The sequence below is a fragment of the Plectropomus leopardus genome, chromosome 15 (genome assembly GCF_008729295.1).
Source record: "Plectropomus leopardus isolate mb chromosome 15, YSFRI_Pleo_2.0, whole genome shotgun sequence".
NCBI classification, from domain to species: domain Eukaryota; kingdom Metazoa; phylum Chordata; class Actinopteri; order Perciformes; family Serranidae; genus Plectropomus; species Plectropomus leopardus.
Window position 1 is genome coordinate 29,225,511 of NC_056477.1, and position 17,337 is coordinate 29,242,847.

General features: G+C 38.9%; 1 protein-coding gene across 1 annotated transcript in view; it reads right to left on the reverse strand.

Annotated features, from left to right (window-relative positions):
• The window catches only part of piezo1 (piezo-type mechanosensitive ion channel component 1), a 101,449-nt gene continuing 84,112 nt past the window's right edge, over positions 1-17,337 (reverse strand). The window contains 19 exon segments of the mRNA XM_042501901.1: positions 1-884; positions 1,142-1,283; positions 2,097-2,286; positions 3,834-3,913; positions 4,018-4,140; positions 4,286-4,458; positions 5,982-6,074; positions 6,216-6,404; positions 7,244-7,391; positions 7,945-8,103; positions 8,335-8,396; positions 9,553-9,705; positions 10,783-10,930; positions 11,147-11,282; positions 13,443-13,701; positions 13,872-14,075; positions 14,868-15,056; positions 15,657-15,915; positions 16,174-16,353. Coding sequence (XP_042357835.1) covers positions 756-884; positions 1,142-1,283; positions 2,097-2,286; positions 3,834-3,913; positions 4,018-4,140; positions 4,286-4,458; positions 5,982-6,074; positions 6,216-6,404; positions 7,244-7,391; positions 7,945-8,103; positions 8,335-8,396; positions 9,553-9,705; positions 10,783-10,930; positions 11,147-11,282; positions 13,443-13,701; positions 13,872-14,075; positions 14,868-15,056; positions 15,657-15,915; positions 16,174-16,353 — 3,016 coding nt within the window. The 3' untranslated portion in view covers positions 1-755.

Here is a 17,337-nt window from a genome sequence, read left to right on the forward strand (position 1 = left end):
CATTAGATTAAAATCTTTTCTTTAAAACATTATTGCAACTTGTCAGTAATGTTAACCAATGTTGTGGGAATGAAAGTTTTTGACAAGTCCATACTCAGAATTTGGCTACTTCTGACAAGTGAAGTATGAGCTAAAATGGCCTAAATCTAAATCAGACCTTTTTTGTGAAACATCGGGTCATGATGTCAAGTCAATTAAACGCGGCTGCAACATGCACGTTACTTTCACAAGAAGAAATGAAACATCTCAAAGTCTGATTGACAGCATGGCGTGTTTTCAAATCAATCAGCATACTGATCCAGTCACTGCAGGAGGTTCCACCTGCTGTCAGCCACAGTCACTCAGGTGGCTCAAATTCACAAAGGTCGTTAATAACGTCTCGTGTTTGACCTTTGACCTCTGACCATTAATTCACGTTGACCGTTACTTTCCAGGGATATTGTGTCTAAATCCTGCCGGCCAGACATGGAGCTGCCATACGTCCCGCCAGCTGTGGGACTGCAGTGGCACTCCCAATATTCTGTACTATTCTATAGCGTCAGCTGGTTTGATCAAAGTGCTGAGGCAGCTGTGAAGATGCAACAGGAGATGTTTTATACAGAATTTCTTTAGTGTACAACTCCTTTCATGTGTCTCCTTTGTGTCCTCTAAGGCAGTGTCCACTCAGGTGAGGAGTGGCCATTATGCTGTCCCCTGGACACCTTTGAAGTGTGCTTCAGATATCACTGTGTTCTAATACAACCAAAGTCAGTCAGTCAGTATCTGTCCTGGTCTTGACTGTGCATGTCCCTGGTCCATTTGATCATAGTCTCTGGAGATCGATACAGGAAGATCAGTTTGGAGTAAAGTTCCTCTTCCAGTTCCAGCTCTCCTGTTTCCCGCACCTGAAACACACAGAAAGATGAGTTTGTGAAAGGGAATTACAAATAAATTCATTTTCAGTACACTACAAACAATATGAAAACAATCGTATTTCCAAGTTGTTGAGACAAGTATATGCTAATAATTTGACAGAGGAAAAAAATTCCATAATTCTCCGTTCAAAAACTGTTTTGAAAATTTATTTGACTCTATCTCTGATATGTGCTTACATAAGTACAATAAATGCATGTACAGAATGTATGTGTTAATGTGCACGAACCAGGAAGATGTCTGTGCAGAGCTTCAGGATGCGGTCCACACAAGGCAGTTCCTCGAACATGATAGAGTGAGAGATCTCACTGAAGAAGCCTCGTACAAACTTCCCAATGACCAAGACCACAGACACATACAGACCCATGATCCTGGAGAGAGAAAAAGAAAAGAAAAGAAAAGAAAAGAAAAGAAAAGAAAAGAAAAGAAAAGAAAATTAACATTAAAAAAATACTAGAAAAAACAACTCACAAATAAGAATTGTTATGCTTGAAAATATTTAATGTACAAACATCAGCAGTCAACATCACAGCTCAGATGGGTTTCCATTAACGTTAAAACTGTACAAATTGAAATTGCAGATATTATGCTTAATGGAAACGTGTCAATTTTCAAAAAAATTCCATTTTTCGCAAAAAAATGTTACACTTGCATCAGGTGGTATTTCAGGCAATTTGAAAAAAGCCATATTTAGCAAAACTGCATTGGAAACCCTTTTTTGGCTTTTCTAGGTCACATCATGCTATCGCTATGTGTCCCTCATGATGCAGCAGGATCTAGAAGAGATGTTATTGCATCACATAACTCTTCAAAAGTTGAGCGGATCATCTGGAAGTTTTGAATCCACCATTCCTCTGTGAAATCATGGACTATCACCTTCCAGAGATCCCTCATATGTGGCCGCTCCCACGTATAAGGGGCTTGTCTTTCCATTATCGTTCACATAACAAGCCTTCGTGGCCTTGGATTGGAAATAATGACGGCTTGTGTGGTGGCTGCAATAGAAATAAACCTGCTAATGTTTTGAACATCAATCACCATGCTTCTTGGAGTTTTATCACCAGAGAAGAAGATGCATGACATCACACAGGCATCTCACAGTTGTGTTTTATCAAAATTTTAAAAATGTTGCTTAGTTTTGCACAAATCCGCAATGGTAACCCATCAACTATCAGTATCCTTACCCATATCCAGCCAGGAAGCCCAGGCTGGGTGGACTGACTTTGTCGTTGAATATGACCATCGGTAGGACTCCACACGAGGAGGAGGCACAGCCGGCGATGGCAATGTCCCACCATTCCTGGTTCCCACTGCCATTCAGTGACCTGTCACTCATCAGTGACAGGGTTATGTTCAGGTAACCGTCTTCATTACCTACAAGACGACCAATCAGCTGTGTTAAAACAGACAACTTACAGATGAATAAATGCTGATATCTGCTGACTTCTATGTTATTAGCCCTTTTTCCATACACATGCGCTGACTTAGCTTGCCTGTAGTCTTGTCGTGGCAGCAGCATACCCGATAGACAGCCGAAACTAAACATGGAGCTGAATCACTAATTAATTGGACACCGAATATTCCCTAAATGATGATAAAGCCAATATGACATCACTGTAACACACTCAGGGTTGGTCAGGCATGCTTTAACCCTGACGCTGGTCAAACCCTGACATGATCTATTTCAGGCACAAATTGGCACAATTTGGCACATTTAAACTTGTAATGAAAATGCAAATCACTTCAGCATGGTTTGACTTGCAGTCAAAACGCCCTATCTTTCTGCAAACACTTAGGGGCTATTTACACAGCGACGATTCTTGAAAGAAACCTTAAATTTTTGTTGTTGTTTGGCTTTTCGCTCACATGACAACAGCATTTGGGGGTCTGAAAACGCAAACTTTTGAAACCAGGTTCCAGAGTGCAAAATTTTTTTTTGAAAATGCATGTCCTTCTGTCACCGTGGAAACTGGCAATGCACAGATCCTGTGAGAAAGATGACTTCACCGTTGCATCTTGCGTATGCACGTGGTGTTCTTCTATGGTGTATCATTACAAAGTTACACCACCAACTACTGGTCCGGCATGCACACTACAGCATTTTTGGTTGTTTTTTCAGATCCATGTACAGGTGGATTGTTCTAAAATGTTACCATATGAATGCAGATTTTTTTTTTAAATGCAAAGGAAAGACATTTCCATTTTTAGTAAGGCCGCTCTCATCTAAATATGGCTTTAAAAATGCACTATATATATTATTATACTAGTATTGTGGTATTGTTGTCAGACACAAAGTGCTCTGTGACTCAGTCCAAAAAAATCAGTAAGAGGATAGACTCAAACATTATAAAGACATTGCAAGGACTGAACAACTTTAGTCAGTAATATAAAAACATTTTTCCATTTTTCCATGTGGCAGCACAGAAGATCTCTACAATCAGCACAGTTTGAAGATTAGTGTCACCAAGTCAAACCAAATGTCTCTCCTTAAGTTGATATGGTGTTGAAAAAAAGGCCAGATTATGATGTCACAATGAAGTGAACCTTTGCCTTTTTGGATATAAGATGTCATCAGTTTATTATTTTATCCTGATAGGCATTTTTGTGAAAAGTTGTCATAAATAGTGCATGAATTCTGGAGTTGGAGCCAAAAACATGTTTTGTGAGCTCACAATGACTTATGACCTTCGACCACCAAATTCTGATCAGTTCATTCTTGAGCTAATTTGAACATTTGTGCCAGATTTGAAAAAAATCTCTTAGGGCTTTGATATATTGTGTTCAGGATGGGTTGGACGGGTGGACAGACGCACAACCAGAAAACATAATGCCTCCAGGCACAGCTATCACTAATGTGGAGTCATGAAAAGTCTTACAGACATTCGCATACATTTTTTAACAGTAACTCCGTTAACTCTGACCTTTATACAGTTGACTGACAGGTTTGGCCTCAGCTCCATTGGGGGCACGGATGTAGTTAGGAAACATATGAGGAACAAGCCTGGGAAAGAGACAACACAGCATCTGTAAGATACAACTGCATGTATTAAATAAAACACAATAAATAATATTTACATAAAGATCCTTTAAGAAGGCAAAACCTACACAGGCTCAGTGCGGTTGCCGACCAGCAGTGAGGCCAGATCTGCTCTGACTGGGTTCCCAGGTTCCAGGTCTATAGAGTGTTTATCAAATGTGTGTTCCACTGTCCCTCCTTTACCCAGGTCCCTGTCAGAGACACAAACATTCAGAGAAAAAGACAGACAGACACAATCAGTCTTTAGAGTCAAAAACATTAAAAATATATCACATACACCCAGTAATATTACAATAGCATAATGCCATTTTGTGAGTGGGATAGCAAAAGCCTTACCTTTGAAAGGTCCAGGCTAGACGTAGTGTTAGGTCTACAGGACTCCCAAGCAGCTCTTTAATGACTTCCTGTCTGCTGGGAGGACTGATCCTCCAAACTGATCCTGAACTACCTTCAATCATGGCCGTCACAATGTCCTCATAACTGTAGAGAGTGATGAACTGCATGGCTACCTAGATGCGCATACACACAAAATTATGCATGAAAAAATAGGTACACAGAGGGAAAGGAACTCAGGTAGGACACACACACACACACACACACACACACACACACACACACACACACACACACACACACACACACTTGCACGTGTTAATTTTTCCCAATATTTGAGCCAGGGATTTCAACTATTGTATGTTACAACTGAACATATGTGAGAGCTGAGAATGCAAAAGCAAATAATTGAATGTTTTCACGTTTTAGACCTGAGCAAATTCACTTTATTTTTTAAAAAAACATGGGAAAAGGGCAATGAGCAACAAAAGAGGAAATGAAACTAAAATTAGTGAGAAATAAGGAGAAAGTACAAGAAATTTTTTAAAAAAGCAAAATCTGAAAAAAAAAAAGTCTGAAAAAAAACACATGAAAAGCAAGGTCGTTTCAGGATTCAAAGGTTTAAACTACAAATGGTGATCAGTGTCTGGAAAATGTTTGGGCTGACTGAAGACAAGGTAAAGGGAGATCAAAGGTTTTTTGTCCTTCTTCTTTATAAATACTTGGAATTGGAAATTAACAATTACATTTATTCAGTTGGCAAATAGTTTGGGGGGGGGGGGGGCATCCAAGCCCCCAGTTGATCAGTTGATTGAGGAAAAGCCTTCAAACATAAATGCAGCATAACTCAGTTCATGTTCCAAGTGACACAAGTGACACAAGGCTGCAGGTGCATAAATAAGACAGAACAAGGCAACATATATCTGAGAGATAAGAATTGAGAGATAGAGTATAATAGAAGAGATTTTGAAGACACAAGAGGGATCCAGCTGACTGAATTGAGTGAAACATTTGGAGTTGTAGGTGGTGTTGCACCATCCATTTTGATGCTGAGAGGGTGAATGTGCCAGGACAGTATGAAAGGCCATCTAAGCACATAAGGGGACCAAGGGAGGTAGTGTATATTTACAAGAAAAGGGGACCAAGCAGTGATCCTTGCGGTACTCCAAAGTAAAAGTAAAGACACATAGGGTAAAGCATGGGCTATCATTTTAAGTTAACTACGTAAGCTAAAATCTTTGATGTCTGTCATTAGCTGGTGTGTTCTCCACAGCAATGACTAGTATTTATTGTCATTTAAATTGATGGGAACAAAAGTGATTCTTGGAATTCAACTTGGAACTCATGTCTATTAACATAACACTGTTGTATCAATTGCTTGTCCAGGAGCCTCCTTTGCTTGACATAATCATTAAGACTGAACTTTTGAATACAAATTTACGGAGTGAATTATTACTTCCAGAACCACCAGATCCATGTTCTACGCTACTTTATAGAAGTGCAGGAATTCAACAAGTATCAAATGACATCAAAATATTTTGTCATCTCCTTCAGGCTTTCCCACTATCTATTTAAACTCCAGAATGACAGAGCTGTTTAAATAAATTTGAAAATGGCATAAAAGCCTGACGAGAAAACACATATCGTAGTAGCAGTTCATAGTAATAGACATGTAAATCAAAGTGAAATCAGTACGTACCGCATTGTCTCCAAATTCTTTAGTGAGCTGGTCGTATTCAGCCTCTGTAAAAGGCTGGATGGACTGCTGCTGCACACTCATGGTGAACAGGGACTAGGCAGAAAAAATACAATACAAATACAACAGTGGATTATGGACATACTGTGTCAAGCTGTGTTAACTGTGTTCTACAGTTGCCATAAAACACACACATAGAGTAACATCTACTACGGTGTTATTTGATATGTTGATTACCTCATATCCTCCGAGCTTGACTGTCACCGTGACATCGATGGGGTGATTGACCACACCCACCACTGATCTGACCAGTGAAATGAACAGAAGGGGAAACCAGATGATGCAGATCAGGAAGAAGATGATGAGTCCACCCATGCCGTATTTCACTATCTTCTTCTTCTTTTGTCCTTTAGGCTGGGGGTATTTCTGTGAGCAGAAAATATTATTTTTAGACATAATATATATATATATAGATAGATAGATAGATAGATAGATAGATAGAGATATAGATATAGATATTCCCTTTAAATGTTGAGTATTTTCTTCTTTTTATGCTAACCATAACTTAGAGGAAATTAGCACTGGGTTTTTATGTTTCTTTGACCCTGTGAAGAATTGCAGATGATGTGTTTCTGCTGGGTTCATCTGCCTATTTGGGAAAAGTTGGAATACCTTACTTAACGCTGTGAAACCTGGACAAATTGGCTTGATTTCTTTCAGAAACATGGGAAGAGGGTGATAGGCAACGTAACAAGAAGTGGCCCAAAATTAACAAGAAATTAATCAAAATGTAGAAGAAAATAATAATTTTAAAAAAAAGTAAAATATATAAATAAACAAAATAACATATTTTTTCTTTTTTTTTCCTGTAAGATAGTTTTTGATATATAATTAGGAGAATCATAAATATAACACATTACTTTATATCTAAAAGCCCCCCAAAACTAATTTTTAGATCATGTCAGTACACTGGTACACTGAAATGCACTCTACATCTGTATTAAATCTGACTACTTTGTAATTAACAAGACTAAAAATTTAAAACGCCATCAGTGAGTCCCTAGAGGCTGCAATGTTCATTACACCTTGAAGTATCAAAGCAGATACAATGTGCAAAAGTTTGTTACCGATAGAGCTTTATGGTGAACTGTATTTGAGACACTGGCAGACAATATGTTTTCATAAACAACCACATCAGGAGCTGCTCTTTTGTCCTCTTTAGTAAACGGTCTGCTGTCATATCAGAGTACTCATACATGTCATACCTTCTCTGTCTCACGGCTGCATTTAATGATGAAGATGTTGGCATAAATGTCCTCCACACACATCCAGTTTGACAGAGACAGAGTGGTGTCCGTCCAAACCCAGTCCATCACTGCTCGCAGCTCCACCAGGAACGGCACCAGACGAAACCTATACGCAAACAAATACAACATTCAAATTCAGCCATTTCAGAAAACTGCATACTACAGCTTTAAAACTCTCTCCTTCAGTAATAATAAATGATAATTAGGGTGCCTAATCCTATTACTATTTATCACGTCACACTCCCTCCGGAGGAAGGTCTACAATTGGGCCTCCACGGCAGGTGGAAGGGGCCCTTAATTGGCCTTTGTTTTTATTTTTTATATTACACACGCACTTCCACACATATATGAAATATTCCTAAACATCTTTGTCACTCTCTGTTGCTGCTGTCAGTATCATTTTTAGATTTCTCTCGACACTGCTAAACATCATACTACTTAGTAGTAAATGTGTAGACATGTACTTACTGCTGTCAATACGTGGTTAGCACCTGGCTCTGGAGCAAGTACCAGCCAAAATGTTGGTGGAAATTTTCTAGTTATTAACTCTGTCGCTATAGATAAATATACTATTTCCACTGATTAATATAAATCATATTTAGACTGAAGCTTGGAACATCTACTCAAAAGAGAGCTGCAGACTGGCTTTATGTGCGTACCCTTGGAAGAGAAACAGGTTGAGGTGGTTGTATTTCTTGGTGAGGAAGTTGCCGAGGATACGAGTGGGGTAACCACAGCGGATCTGATAGGCTGACAGGCCGAAGTAAATACACTTGACAAAGTACCAGAGCTGGGCCACAAAGTTCTGATTGAACTTCCTGAACAGAGAGAAGAAAGAACAAAGCTTGTTAAAAGTTATTTGCAGTTTGTTGAAAACTCAGCTAATAGCTGGTATTGTATATGATAAAATCAGAATGATACATTTTCACCTTTATATATTACAAAGTAGCCCAAATTGCAAGTCACTCTATGTGAGTTAGTTTGTTGGTGAATACTGTGAATACTCTAATAATACAATAAATACTTATATACTTATAATCTGACTTCACCTTTCAGTGACAGCAGGCAGGATGAAGAACATCCACAGGTGGATCCCAAAAACAAGGATCACCTGGAAGAAAGAGCGGGATAAGAAGGGTGAATAACAATCAAAGCTGCACAACTGTACATGCATGCAATGACTTTTTTTTTCAAATATTTCTCGTCGTGTTACAGTGTGGAGCCAGGCTCTTTAACTATAATTAGTCATGTTACATCTTTGTATAACCAAGCGTTAATCATAATGGATAAAAAAAAATCCTATGATTGCATTACTGTCACATACTACAGCAGTACAATTTTCTCAGTTTTGTTAATTTTCCAAAATTCTCCTCCTTGGTTTTTCAATGCCTTCACAATTTAGCACCAGATATTTTAGGCAAATTTATCAGCAGGCAAAATAGTGGTAGGAACAGCAGGGGCACAGCAAGCGGCAACTGTGAAACTGACTTGCATGGAGCTGTCAGCCTTTTCTGTAAAAGACTCTGATATGTGGAACATGCTACCAACCGAAATAACATTAACACAAAGTATTAGGATTTTTAATGAAAGTGTTAAAGGTTGGCTTAAGAAAAATCAGAGGTGTGAGCATTTTTAACTCTTTTATAATGTCTTTTAGTTGAGTGTTATAACTGTGTGTAATATTGATATGTCTTTTTTAATTGTTTAATTTATTTTTTTCTTTACTGTATATTGTAATTCCATCTAATATTGTTTACTTTTACTATTTACTTTTTTGTCATTTTTTTACTATAACTGTTAAGGTGGAAGTTGTACTATGTTCATTGTCCATATTAAACAAACTATATAAATAAATAAAGAAAGAAAAACAAAAAAGTCAAATACTTGCAGAAATGCACATCAGTATAGACGCTATAAAAGGAAATAGTAAGGCAGCTCTAAATATGTCATCCTAACAAATACTGCAGGACACTTTCGGCCTCTCCCAGTCACCTCATTTTCACCTGTAACATTAGTTTACCATCTGGACATTAATAAGGTTACATGATGTGACAGATTTAACTTTTCAGGAAATGCATTTTCAAAGGCTGCTGAAACACAGGCATGAAAATCGACTTGTCACACTCATTCTAAACGAGTTTGTGATAGTGAATGAGAGAAAAAAAAAAATACAGAGCCACAGTCTGCCGCCTCCTGACTTCTTCTAAGAGGAAACACGGAACAAGACAGATACATGGATGTTAATTATGTGAAACTATGAACTGAACCTGGAAGATGAGTTTTCCTAGGACAGCTTTGCGCAGGTACAAGGCTCTGTCGATGATCATGGTGCTGAACTGGATGAGCAGCATCACCAGGAAGGCCTCAGGAACCTGGTCCTCTGACAGGGTGGAGGCGATGTCAGCAGCTGCACTGTGTTTCTGAAGGAGGCAGATGCAACAGATTAGAATATTAAGTTTCAAATATAAAATGTCATCTCACATTTATTTACTTAATGATCAAAAATTATATTGCTAACAAATAATGAAAAAAACTTTGCTTTTACTTTGCAATCAAAAAGACTACAAGTGTAATACCACCACATCATCATATCTCTGTTACAGGAAAAATTTATTTCCTCACGCATCTGCTGTTTTTGTTAATGTTGCTGCTGCTGTGCCATGTGCAAAAGAATCAGGTGAATGTGATGTATAATATAAATCTGATTAATTGATATGCTCCCAGCAAGTCATATCTCTCATGTAACACCTTTAAAATAACAGTGCTGCATAATAAAATTGGCCCACTAAATATAGGCTTTGACAAGACAGATAATAGTATCGTTTCCACCACAGCAGCACAATCCACAGCAGCAGCCAGATTATTTGGCTATTAAGTTAAATTTACTGTATGTGTCAAGACATACTGACAGTCACGTTATGTCATGCTTTTTTGTGCATAATGTTTTACAATGCTATTGTGCACCATAATCAATGTGTCACCTGAGTTATATGTATATATGGACAATAGAATTACTTGAAAGGAATAATGAGAAAAAACAAGATTAGTTCAACACCTTGTATACAGTCAGATTGAGGCAAAATTGTTACAGCGTGAACTGCTGGATATTAAATGTTCATCTTTAATTTTCTGTTGTGGTTCCAGGAATAACTGTTCTTATAGTGTACTGAAGCAAATATCACACGACTGTTACTTGAAGGGCAGGAAAACATTATAGATCTCCTATTGTCTTGCAAACGGTTTATTGGAAGATTAGTGTTGACTGTAGGATCAGTGAGATATTTGTCATGATAATTGTCGGTTAGCAATACCACGTCTTGTTTTTACACAGCATATTAAATAAGACTGGCCAAGCCAACCCCTGCCTTTTCACTTTTAATAGTATTTCATGTTTTTTTACTTGAATTTAGTGTTAATTTTGAAAATATGTATATGTCATTTTCATTATAGTTTGATTATTAGTTAAAAAAAAAAGTACAAAATGACTCATGTCTCACCCCAAAAGCCCAAAAGCCAAAGACGATGATGATGAAATCGATGACATCGGTAAGGAACATGAGGGCGTAGACATCTGTGGCAGCCCGATACTCAGCGTGGAGGATGCCCCCAAAGAACCCCTGCACCGGCTTATACACACTCTGAACACTACAGAGGAAACAAAATGCCATTCATCACACCACTGCATTACTAGGAAAAAGTGATGACATTTCAGAAATATACAATACTGTTTTTGGTGCCCTCGTAGGGTTGCAACTAAATAAATCGTTTTTTGAATTCTAGATTATTAAGTGATTAACGTGAAATATTTTTGATAAATGTTCTGTGACTGTGGTGACACTATAGCTTCTATACCCCACTCACCCAGAGATGCAGACATGTTTTATCTTATTTCCCACAGCAATTAACCTCTGACTGGCTGCCTCTGCCCTCCTGCCTTTCTGCTTCTTCTTCTTCACTGGTTCCTCAGCAGGATCTGCACTCTCAGCTGTCGACTCCACTGGAACAGACGCAACCAGAACCAAGAATTAGCACGACGGAAGAATAAACAGCATATCCAGTTAACAAACTTTTCTAAAACATATTGTCTGTTACACATCTATGTCAGTTTTTTGTCGACCAACTGACACATCAGCTCAGAGATGACCAAGATAAACAGAAAACACCAGCTGAGTGGAGTCCAGAAACCACAGAATTGACCTTAATTCAAAGCAGGGCTTTCCTTCAACCTTCCAAAATTAACATTGGTATTGGAACAGAAAACACATTCAGTCATGGAGATTCCTGCAGCCACCAACAACAGCTTGCGTGTTGTCAGTGTTAGCTTCAGGAATCCTGCCTGTGTTCAAACAGCAAATACATCAGGCAGCTCCCTCATTCCTGTCTCCTTCCTTCCTTCATTATTTTTTTCTATATGCATGATATTTATTCAGCTGACGCCTTTATCCGAAGTGACTCACAATGAGAGCATTCAACCATGTGAGTACAACAACATAACAGAAGGGATGCACACTTTGAACAATGCTGTGAACAACCACAGAAAAATGTGCACACAGAGCCAGGACTGTACAGGTCAGTGTGACAAAGGGCACCTTGACATGTTGGAGGTTTACAGAAATGTTCGTACTCTTTATCAGCTCACTGTGGCTGCTGCTTCTGTTGCATTCCTCACCCGCAGTATTAAATGTGAAAGCAGTCGCGTGAAATGCTTACTTTGCATTAGGAGTTTCTAAACACTACTTAAACAGTCCCTTCACAGCTGCAGGAAAGCAGATCAGAAAAAAAGAATGTTTCACACTTGTACAGAGCAATAACAATTTCGCAAGTCATTCTTGAATTTGCATCATTTTAAGCTGCACCATAGTAAGGCCTATGCGAGAGAAACACTGCTGTGCATGCACCATTGTCTTGGAATCCCAGAGTTTAAATAACTTCTGACTTATTTTACACACAAGCTTATCAGAGATGAATATTTGCATTTGTAGTGTAAAATATATATAGTCTTGACCTGTGTGTGTGTGTTTTTTTTACTGTCATAGACATAAAAAGGGTTGTAAATCTATATTTCAGTGTAAATTGCAGCATACCATGGTCAACTTTCATCAGATAAAATGCAATTTCCTAACAACTAAATTGTCTTAACTTTGGAAAACCTCAAGCCACAGTGACTTTTGAGCAAAAGAAAATAATGTCATTTCCTGCAGCCATTATTGATACTAATGAGAGCTTTCACCTGGGAAGATATTGTCTCAGTTCCTGGGCTGACACCTTGAGACATGTCCTGCAAATGTGCAGCCTTGAGACAACTCAAAGGTATTGTGTTGAACCAGCAGTTCACCTTCATCAACTTGTTAATTTGGAACTTTCAAGGACAATTTGACAATAGTTAAAACAGTTAGAGTCCTGGGCAGTGACAGAGAGACTGTAGATATGAACATAAAAGCTTTTCTAAGGGAACTTTTTCGCTTTTTAAGAGGAACAAAAACAGCAGGTTTCATTATAACCAGTTTAAACAACATCTAAAAATCTAAACACAAACTGGTTCTGTTCTGGTTCCTGCTTCCAATTTTGAACTATTTAGAGTGTTTCGATTAGGAATAAATTGGCTCCGAACCCGCAAAGTTGGTTCTTAGCTGGAACCAAAAAATAGCAGGTTTCCCTGGACCTGAAGTGACATGTGTGTCATATTCTATAGGCTGGAAATAGAAGATGGAGAAGGTAACAATGGAGAAGTTAAGTGAGACATCATCAGGAGAAAAAGAGTGTGTGGTGGTCTCATTTATAGGTGCTCTATGCATGTTTTTTAGATAAAAGCAAATATCTGTAATAACAGAACAAAAGTCTGCAGGTAATCTGCAATTTTGCTTTTGCTGTTTACTACTGCTGTTCACTGAGCAACGCCCTTCATTCACGACACATCTTTGACTGCAATGAGTCGGCTCAAAGCTCGTGGAAATGTAGGCTGGCTCCAAGACTCCTGAACAGAACCAGTTCATGAACCAGAGCTCATTTGGTGGAAAAAGGATAAAAGTGGAGTGAAAAGTCTGTCTTCATGTTTGTTTGTGCATTACCAGGTTCTTAAATATGGTACACCTTAATGAAATGCAGCCAGTGTGATTATTCTCTACCATCTCAGTCCAAACATAATGAAACCACAAACCTTTGCTGAACTGCCGTTTGGGTTTTGATTTCTTGCGGAAGCGGATGCTGCTGCTTTTCTTTGGGACTTCCTCTATAACCTGCTCAGTGTCTCCCTCCATCTTCTCCTCCCCGGGCCTGCTGGGAGGACTCAAGATGACCATCAGCTCTGAAGGAGGTTCCTGTCCATCTTTGGAGCCGGTGGGTGCTGGTTCAGCTGCAGCAGGTTGTGTGGTTGCAGCAGCAGAACTGGTACTTGGTTCAACATAGTCCCCATGATCCTAAATCCATAAAAAAATTCATAAAAACAAGCAAAAAAGTAGTCCAATATCTTCAAAAATAAGTCTTCTGATAGTAAAGCACTGCTTTATGGTCAAGAACACATTATTTAAAAGTGGTTATTAAATTGTCAGATAATCAAAAGCAACTAGTATCAAGTGTTTGCACCAACCTTTAGAAGTGGATCCACTTCAGTCGCTTCCAGGTTTTCCAGTGTGGATGCTGAGCTCACTCTGCCCTCCTCTTCCTCTTCTCCTCTTCCTTTCTTCTTCCTATCACCCTCACCTCCTTCTCTAGTTTTTCCTTCATCATTGACGCTCTCTGGCGAGGGGCTCTCTTCCTCCAGGGGGCCCTCGTGGTCCCACAGACCATAACGCTGCACACACACACAAAGTGGACACACAAATTACAAACAAGGGAGGCTGAAGTTGAGTGAACTGGAGCATTACTTCAGGGAGATTCCTTCAACATTCCTCTCCTCTCACAGCATGGGCAGTCCTGTCCTGCTCCTTGAGGAAGTTTTGGAAAAGTCTACCAAACCATTTCTCAAGTTATTTGTAACTATATAACATACGTAAGATTGTGCAACGTTTTGCGAGATGTCCATCTATGTTTTGCTATTCAGATGGGTACATTAAGAATAATGGTCTGAACACAATTTTGCTATAATGAACTGTTAGCTGAAAAGCTCAATATCATGTGTGTGGCCATCAAATTCATACTGATTTTCAAATTTAAAAACAAGTCATTGGGAAAAACAAAAAATGACCAACTCATTAAATTAAGTCCATTAGTTACAGCTGATATAAGATTAAACATAAAGTGGAATGAAAAGCATAATTTTCAAAATTCTATCTAAAATCATGAATTATGAGCATAGCAACTTGACAGATGGCAAGCACACAGAGCAAGTGCAGAAAGAACGCAGCCAGAGATGAATCAGCTTCATCGTGAATATGATACAAATTTTCTTTTGATCGATTTGTGGAAAGTTTTAAATGCCCCCTCTGCACCCAGTTGAAATTTAAATTGGTTTGGGCCTGTTTACACTGACTGAGGTGTTTATTTGGATCATGTCTAATCTGTTTGGGCTTTTAAACCTGTTCTAATCAGATTAGTCGGCTCCCTGTAAATGTGCCTTGTGTAATGACTGCAAGTACTAACGAACCATGAGCAGAGATCTGTGGAAGAACAGAGCCAGCAGCTGAAGGAGGTCGTATCTGATGTAGTTGTCGGTCTTCTCCAGGCCCAGGATGCGAGGTGGGAAGAAGGGTTTGTCTTCATTTAAAGTCATCTCATAAACACTGTTCCACGGGAAGAATCCAAACTGGAAAAGGTACTTCACCACCACCATCACCTGGAGAGAGCAGCACATCAGTGCCCACAGTAAGAGCAGAGAAGAGCACACAGAAGGCCAAAGTACACATTAGGGGTCGACCGATTATTAGCACTTAAAGAGACTGATAACCGATATTTGGAACCACGCATTTATAATAAAAATGAAAACATTTCTGTTGAAATTTAGAATTTGGAAAACAACAAATTCCAACACAAAGCTTTGTTTAAATGACTGAATTTAAAAAATGGCTTCCTTAGGTTTTACAAAGTAAAAGTTCCTCCTATGTTGATACTTTGTTTGTGTGTATTGCAGACTGACTTTCCTGGTGTTGGTTGAGTGTAATACACACACTTCATAATATATTTTATCAGCGATCATTACGATAAATCACTGATACAGATCTGTCGACCCCTAGTACACATGGTGTCCATCATCAGACCAGGCAGGACTTCTCTTGGAGTCATTATTTCAGAGAAAAGCATCATCATACACTTGTAATGCAATCATAACTGATGACTGACTTCTGTGTGAGTTTGCATATTGTTTTTTAAGCAAAATTCTCTATATTATAGACAACCTATAAGTTTCTGTAGTGTGTGTGTCTGTCAGTGTTCATACCTCTGTGTAGACTATAGCGGTCATCCAGAACCTCTTGGTTGGTCTTGGAACAGACAGCATAGCCCACAGGAACACCAGTATGGGGAGGACCAGAGATATGACCGAGGCACTGACCACATTGTTTAACACGATGATGAAATAGCAGACTAGCTCGGAGTTGGCTGCCAGCAGATTGTACAAGGCAAACAGCAGCTTCAGCAGGCGGCTCTGGTTGTTGTAGAACTCTCTGCTCTGTTCCAGCTCCTCGATGAAGAACTGCCTGCAGAGAGAGAGAGAAGGGCAAGTCAGAATGGTCAATTTGTATTCATTCATTATATTCTTCACCAGTTATGACAGAACCAATGACCAGAGCCAAGAAGTTGAAATAAACTACAGTTTTTCTTTAACACATTTATGATGCAAACATTGTTGTATCACTGTTGCTAGATACAAACTACAAGGTGATCAAATGAAACCAGAAGCCACTGTCTGGACTGATTACTGTCCCTCTCCAGTCACCAGTGTCCACAGTATGTACCTGTCTCCCAGCAGCTCGCTGGCTGTCCTGGAGTGTCTGTGTTGTTGTTTGCAGCTTGGTGCTGGTAACAGCTCCATGCTGCTGGATGGGGGTTCAGGACTCAACAGGTTCCCCGTGCTGTTGAGCCTCGGCCGAGGGGTAGAGCGGCCTGTCACACCTCCGCTATCTACCTCGAGGCAGCTGAGAGAGGGATTCAAGCACACATACAAATAGAAACTGAGAATCTGAGGATGTAAAGACCACATTACTGCCAGCCTAGGAAACAGGTGGGCACAACAGACACACTATTATCTTTCATTAAGAGCATTGGTTACACTAAACATGTTAATTTTGTCCTGATGATATAGCCAGAGAATAATGCATCCAGAATATGGAGGATTCATTCTTTAGAAACACAGTACATTTCATGAAGCTAGTAGAGTGCCCATTCAAACCAAGCCTTTTCAGAAGAGGCCCATTGCTTTGCCTGTTGTATTGATGCTAGCAGCTTTAACAAGAATCACATTTCCAAACATCTTCACATTGTGATTCCTTGGGTCCTGAGCAACACACCTGTGTCCCATATGAAAATATTGAATTATGTCGCTATTCTGACTGGTTTTGTTGCAGATCTTAATGTTATGTTGTTAATTAAAATGTGAGTAAGATCTGAATTATTGTTAATTAAACTGTCCAGCATTATGTCAAACACAGAAACAGAGAATAAATGTTGGTCTATTATGCGGATAATGCCTCTGTTTCACTCTTCATTTAAATGCAGGACTTTTATTTTGTGGAATTAATATTTTTACTATAATGATAGTTTTATGAATAGTTTAACAATTAATAGGCTTACTTCAGAAAAAACTTCCTCCATAACTACAAATAACCTAGTATAGCAACATTCAAAGTTAGAGAAAGGGTGAAAAGTAAAGCAACACTGCATTTGTCTGAGGCACCCAAATCCCTAGATTCAGACTTGAAAAATGTACTCCACAAAAAAATTCTCAATTGGGTATTGCAAACAATTAATTAATTATGTAATCCCCAAGTATATCGTATCGTATCGTATCGTATCGTATCGTATCGTATCGTATCGTATCGTATCGTATAAGCTGCCTCTTCACTTGGCCAGAAAGCCCAGAGACATACACTTAGAGGAGGTATTTATCTCAAAATAGGCAT